This window comes from Sinocyclocheilus anshuiensis, unplaced genomic scaffold (assembly GCF_001515605.1).
Source record: "Sinocyclocheilus anshuiensis isolate Anshui unplaced genomic scaffold, SAMN03320099.WGS_v1.1 scaffold1531, whole genome shotgun sequence".
NCBI classification, from domain to species: Eukaryota; Metazoa; Chordata; class Actinopteri; order Cypriniformes; family Cyprinidae; genus Sinocyclocheilus; species Sinocyclocheilus anshuiensis.
In genome coordinates this window covers 984,930-991,843 of record NW_015551200.1, presented here as the reverse complement: position 1 = coordinate 991,843, position 6,914 = coordinate 984,930, and the positions used below count along the sequence as shown (strand labels likewise).

Genomic DNA, 6,914 nt, shown 5'->3' with positions numbered 1-6,914 from the left:
TAGTTTTTATTAATATTATTTATTTTTTCTTTTATTATTATTTTATTACTTTTATATATATTTATATCTGACATAATAATAACATTATTATATACATTAATATTTACATTTGTTAAATTATATTACAAACATACATACATATTACAACTACAAAGATGCAAGAAGGAGCAGTTACTGTAAAGATGAACACACTGAACTTTTGAATAAGTCCATTATTCAGCATTATAATATACATTTCTGACTATGAAATCCAACCAAAACGTTTGCAAATGACACAAGAGCTGAGTGTTTTTGTGTCTTGTTGAGTCAGCATGTGTGTGTGTGTCTGTGCTGTACCTCTGTTAAGCAGGTAAATCTGTGTGTCCTGTTTGGAGAAGCAGAGGGCATCAGTCCACAGAATATGCTGCACACAAATCCTTAGTGCTTTGGTCCCGATACTGCTCAGACACGCACACAAACACCCTCTGACACACACACATACGCAAACTCTCATGGACGAACCTTTTGAGGGACACGCGCAATCCAGCCGGTAAAACAGAAGTGAAGAGCACTGAAGCACTGGAGGTCCGAGGACAACTGCAGCTAGTCTGTTCAACAGCAGCCCCGCCTCCTCTCTCTCTCTCTCTCTCTGAAAAATCAGCTAAAATCTGGCTCACACTCAACTTTTCCCCTCCTTGGCTGACTGCCTGTCTCTCCCTTCCTTCCTCTCACCCCTTCTATCTCTGCTGCTTTCCTCCCTCCTCCTCTCTCTCTCTCTGAGCAGTAAATGTGGGTTCAGGTTGTTAGGCAGTGTTATTTGGGGTCCGGAGTCTCTTCTGCATTGCAGTTTTTAGAGAGGCAACAGGGAGGACAACTCCAGAAAGCAACATGAGGGGTCCGCCAGCACCACAACTACTGGGATACACATCGATTAACAATGACTGAGAGACAAGAGCTTGTTTGACCCCTATCAACAAGAGTGACACGCATCACTGTCCCGTACTGTGGAAGACACATAAATGAATATGAGCACACCGTACATGTATATGTGTGTGTTCGCCTGTAAAGTGACTGCGACTTTGAATATGTGTCTATGTCCCTCTCTCACACATCCATGATAAATGGGCAGAATTGAGTTTCCTATGACTCTGCATTTCTCAACCCCACCCCCTCTGATATTGATAATAGGCTGCACCAGCAATGTCAGGTTTTCCTGGATAAGGACAATTGTCATCTGAAACCAGAAATTGTGTACTTGGGACTCCTAGAAATCTATGTAAACTAGGATGTGCTGTAAATGGGTGTGAAGAGCTGCATTTGTATTTATTGGTGAATCACTGGAAAAAGAAGCCATGATGAGTATGGTTTTTTCTTATGCTAAACAGAGGACCAATGATCAGTTATTTAAATATTGAGGAAACATCAAGCTGTCATCTGCCATATTCCAGGACCATTTGTTGTTAGGATGTCAAAAAGTTTTCTACATAGCTAAAAGTTTTACAAGTTATAGCTACATTTTAAAGCTGATCTGCCTCAGCAGGCTAACAGTGCTCGTCAAGATTAAAATGACTGAGATGGTTAATCAAATCAAAGAAAAGTCATTCCCGCATGACGCTTTCATTTGAACTATTAAATAGAGCAATGTAAGACGCCAGTAACATTACGTTGCAACCGTTTAACAATAGAGTGTCAGTAATATCAAGTAATGCAATCTACTGAACTTTTTGCACCTTTTTGGCCTCTAAATAAAGTTTTTTGGTCACACTTTAGTTTGGGGACCAATTCTCATTATTAACTAACTATTAACAATGACTTTTTTCTCAATAAACTCTTAATTTGCTGTTTATGAATAGTAAAGTAGTTGTTAGGTTTAGGTATGGGGTAGGATTAAGGAATCTAAAATATGGTCATGCAGAATAAGATATTAATATGTGCTTTACAAGTACTAATAATCAATCAATATGCTAGTATGCATGTTTTGTTTAGTTTTTTTGTGAGAAATACCATTATGTGTGCAAGCTCCTCTCCTTTTTGAACTTTGAAATGTTTTGTTTTTTTTTAGCTTACACACCATAATGTAGTATCTACTAACTCCTTCAGTATTTGCCTGTGATGTTTTAAGTTTTATTTAAAGGCTGTTTTCATATATTTTAAAATAAAAATATAGTCACACTTTATTTTATGGTCCAATTCTCGCCATTAGCAAACAATTAACTATGACTTTTGCCTCAATAAACTTGCTCCTTATTAATAGTTAGTAAGGTAGCTGTTAAATTTAGGTATTGGGTAGGATTAGGAATGTAGAATATGGTCATGCAGAATATGTGCCTTATAAGTACTAATAAACAGCCAATATGTTAATAACAGGCATGCTAATAAGCAACTAGTTAATAGTGAGAATTGGTCCCTAAACTAAAGTGTTTCACATTTGTTAAATGTTTGCTGGAAGTTTGAAAAACAGAAATGCAAAATTAATAATTGAAATTTTCAATATAAAGATTTGAAGTTTAAATTTATGTTAATGTTGATGGAAAATTCTATATATAGTACTGGAAGTGAAAATTATAGTAAAAAAAAAAATGGTCCCATATTACAGTATGTTACCAAAAATATTATTTGCAAATACATCACTATTTGGTGGGGACATTTTAAGCTTGCATGCTTGCATTATTTATTTATTGCTGTTTTTTGCTACAAATATGATTTGCAAACAGTTTAAATTAATTACATTATAATAAATCCAGGTCTTTCTTTTTATTTCCTTAAACCCTTTACTGCAGTAGAAACTGGTTGGGAGTTTTTGTCTTGTGTCTCCTGTTTTTCTTATTGCCCTATCATGTCTAGCTCTCTGCTGACTCCAGATACTGCTTTGCTTAAAACAATCCTCTTTTCTCAAAATAGGCCCTCGTTTAAGCCCCTCCATTGAGGACTGCAAACCACACATGGATGTTTACTGCATCATTCCCATATGGACATGAGAAGTAGCATAATGATGTTGCAGCATTACATGGTTTCTGTTGTGCCAAGAAAAATCTGGCACTGGCTGATACAAATGCTGTAAACATTTAGATATCATCACTAAAACTTTCTTAAAGGGATAGTTTATCAAAAACAATAAATAAAAAATCTGTCATAATTTACTCACTTTCAAGTCAATCAAATCTGTGGAACACTTGCTAATGTTGCATAACCAAAGAGTTGAAAAAGAAAAAGAAAGAATGAAAATTTCATACTCAAAATAAATATTTTTATAATACAAAAGAAAATCATAGTTTTGGAATGAATTGAGGGTGAGTAAATGATGCTATAATTGTATTATTTATTTTTGGACTATCCTGTTAAGCAGTGTCTTGAGAAATACTAAGTAATATATTGACTGAGTAATATTAACAAACAGCATGCACTTACTATAGGGTTAGAGCTTCTTTTTGTTTTGGTGTGGGGGGAGGGGGTGGTAGTTGCATGTAATTATACATAACTAACTTTTATAACTACATTAAATACATATTATTTTTGAAAATACATTTTTTGGTTTCACACTTTAGTTTGAGGACCAATTCTCACAATTAACTAACTCCTAATTTGCTTCTTATTGATAGTTAGTAAGGTCATAAGTTAAGTTATGCTTAACTTATGGGGTAGGGGTAGGATTAAGGGATCTAAAATATGGTCATGCAGAATAAGACTTAATATGTTAATTAATGTGCTTTGTAAGCAATAATAAACAGCAATATGCTAGTAATATACATGATAATATGCAACGAGTAATAAGTGAGAATTTGTCCCTAAAGTGTTTCACATTTTTTAAATGTTTGGTGAAAGTTTAAAAAACAGAAATGCTAAATTAATAGTTGAAGTTAAAGACGCACTCTCTTGCACTTCAATATAAAGATTTGAAGTTTAAATTTATTATGTTGATGGAAAATTCTATATATAGTTTTAACCAGTTTTAAACACCTCTTTGCTTTAATTTCAAATATGCATGCTGCAAATATGCAAGTCATTTCAAACTATGACAAATAAATCCCAAAATATTTAATGTATTCTCTCAAATAAAATAAGCTCATAAAACAACACAAATAATTATTAAAAAAAAATAAAAAGCAAGTTTTCGACAAAGTATTGTGTGTCACAGGTCACATCAAGTATCCAGTATACATATACACATATACAGAATCGACAAGTGAGGCGTCAAAAATATCCATGCTGATAACATCACAGTGTAAGACACTGGGACAGTGCAGAAGTATGCGTGTGTGTTTGTGGGATGAGGGCTGCAGTTTGGAGTTCTACGCTCCGTTTTGAGGCTGCTCTGCAGCGAGTGCTGCACTGACGGTGGCGAGGGTTTTTTCTGCTTTTCTGGACCAGTTCCCACCAATGCTGCATTTCTTTCTCATCACACACACACACACACACACACACACACACACACACACACACACACACACACACAGCATCAGAAGAACACAGCGTGAGGTCATGATTGACCTCAGATCAATGTAATGTAACAAAATATACTGTGTCTTGTCTCTCGGTCTCTTAAACACATGCTTTTAAACTACATCTTCTCAGTGTGCTAAGTTTAGCTATAATAATAAACACATTTATGTTCTGATTACAGCCATGTTTAATAAAGGAGCTTGTGCAAAGTTGGTCCATTTAAGGGAGAAGGATCTCTGGCTGTTCACTGTATTGAATGAAACTTAACTCATGTTATCACTATTTTATGACAGACTTTACAGCCACCAGAGGGTGCTTTTTCATATTTATCATTTGCAATATTTATTCAGCCACAATGTTTATTTATTTTCTTCTTCTTCTCCTTCTTCTTATTATTGTTATTATTTTGCAGATATAATGTTCAATTCTTGTTTGTGTTTTTACCATGACTAAATCAGTCTACTTTGAATAAACACTTTAATAATCATAAAATCTGTCAGTTTAATGGAAGCACAACCAAAACTAGGATAGCTAAATTTAAGTTAGAATTTAACCCTTGCAAAAAAAGGGTTACATAAACATAAACTGGCATACAATCAGACTCAATGGGGGTAGGTAATAGAAAAAATAAAACATCTGTGGTTTTTATGGCTTTTAAAACCAGCTTTACCATGTCAAAATTTAAAAGAGAACATAACGTTCACAAAAAAAAAAAATCAAAAAGTTTTTTTTATTTACTTTTAAAATGTGTCAATTAAAAGAAATTTATAAACATTTGTAAAATCTAATAAAACAGTAATGTAATAAAAAATAATTTGATATGAACAGACAAGTACAGTATTTTATTTGAAACTAGGATTAAAGGATGAATTTACTCATTTGAAAGATATTTCTAAATAGCAAAATCCATGCAGCATTGATGAACAGAGAATCCCAGAACACTGAAGATTTGAGATGGGCAGTACAAAGAACAATAAAGGTCCAGGTACTACATTTGTTCGATGATTTTGTTTTTCATGAAGTCTCTCTTTGATTCATCCATTCTACCTTTATTTACAAAATTTGTTACTGGTTTTAGAATTTATATTGCTCCTTTAAATGGAAAGTTTTTTTTTTTTGTTTTTTTTTGCTGCACAGGTTTACTGTATGTGACGGAAACTGCTGTAAAGTAGTGCAAAAGACAAACACAGAATGAAGAATGACAAAAATTCTCAATAATACTTATTGGCAGCAACAGTCAATGAAGTCAGAGTTTAAACACATATAAACCCTTCATATCTCTCATCTTTTTAAGAATACAAAAGATGGATGATATCACTTTATATATGAAATTTTAACTCACCTTAAGTTTTCATACATAAGTCAAAAATAAAAAAAGGTTATGATAACTAAAAACATATCTCTGTAAAGTTAGATATTATTTCATATAATTAGAAAATCCTGTGTTGAAATATGTTATCACTAGTAGTTAAAGATGGGTTAGTCCAGACAGAAAACTAACTGAGTCAGGCATCCTCTCTCACAGCACCTGATCCTTTGATTTGTGGTTCTCCATCTCAACAACCATATCATCGTCCTGTCTCCGGAACACCCGCACAACAATATAAATGATGAGGATCAGGAGAACAACGCCAATGAATCCACCCACAGCTATTGCCAGAATTCCAATTTCAGAGAATGAAACTATAAGAAGAAAACAGAAAGTATTCTTAATGCTCAGCTGCCTTATTGAATGTTTATTTTATTCGGATTATTTTCAAATGTATGTTCTTATTAACATTATTATCATTTTTATTACCAGTACTGGCATCTTGTTTCATTTATTTTTCCTGTCACCGCTTTTATTATATATACTGATGATTTGGCAATACTGTATAAAATAATTATGCCCATTAACACAGCTGGGTAGTAACTGATTACATGTAATCTGGATTACGTAATCAGATTCCAAAAATTAAGTACTTGTATTTAGATTAAATTACATTTTAAACTACTCATAATCAGACTACAGTTATTTTATTGATTAAATAATTATATATTATTCACACAATATCAATAAATTATTCATCATTTATTGATACTCCCCAATTCTTTTTTTCCATCTTTTAAGTCTTCCTTTCTAATTAATTATTAGCTTTTCATTAAACTCATGTCTCTCATGAACCCCAGTTTGTGAAACCTTAACATAAGGTAATGTTTAAACACACACACACACACACACACACACACACACACACACACACACACACACACACACACACACATATATAACAAAAAGAAAACAAGTAGATAGAATAGAATAAGAAGAGCGAAAGCTTCTTTTTTTTCTTTCCCTTTGTATTTTTATATCAATATGGTACAAGATTATCCCATTTAAATCAATGTGATTAACAAGTCAGGTCAAAAGTGATCTAAAAGGAATCAAAAAGTAGTCCGATTATATTACCTAAAATGTGTAATGTAATGGATTACATTACTAACTACAAATTCTGTCA

At 33.1% G+C, this 6,914-nt stretch overlaps 2 protein-coding genes across 2 annotated transcripts in view; both read right to left on the bottom strand.

Annotated features, from left to right (window-relative positions):
• The window catches only part of LOC107663372 (sodium channel subunit beta-4-like), an 18,649-nt gene extending 12,871 nt beyond the window's left edge, over nucleotides 1–5,778 (bottom strand). Inside the window, exon 1 of the mRNA XM_016453580.1 lies at nucleotides 5,762–5,778. Within this exon, the coding sequence (XP_016309066.1) occupies nucleotides 5,762–5,778 (17 nt within the window). The remainder of the gene's footprint in view (nucleotides 1–5,761) is intronic.
• Nucleotides 5,430–6,914, bottom strand: part of LOC107663371 (myelin protein zero-like protein 2) — a 4,548-nt gene continuing 3,063 nt past the window's right edge. The window contains exon 5 of the mRNA XM_016453579.1: nucleotides 5,430–6,102. Within this exon, the coding sequence (XP_016309065.1) occupies nucleotides 5,939–6,102 (164 nt within the window). The 3' untranslated portion in view covers nucleotides 5,430–5,938. The remainder of the gene's footprint in view (nucleotides 6,103–6,914) is intronic.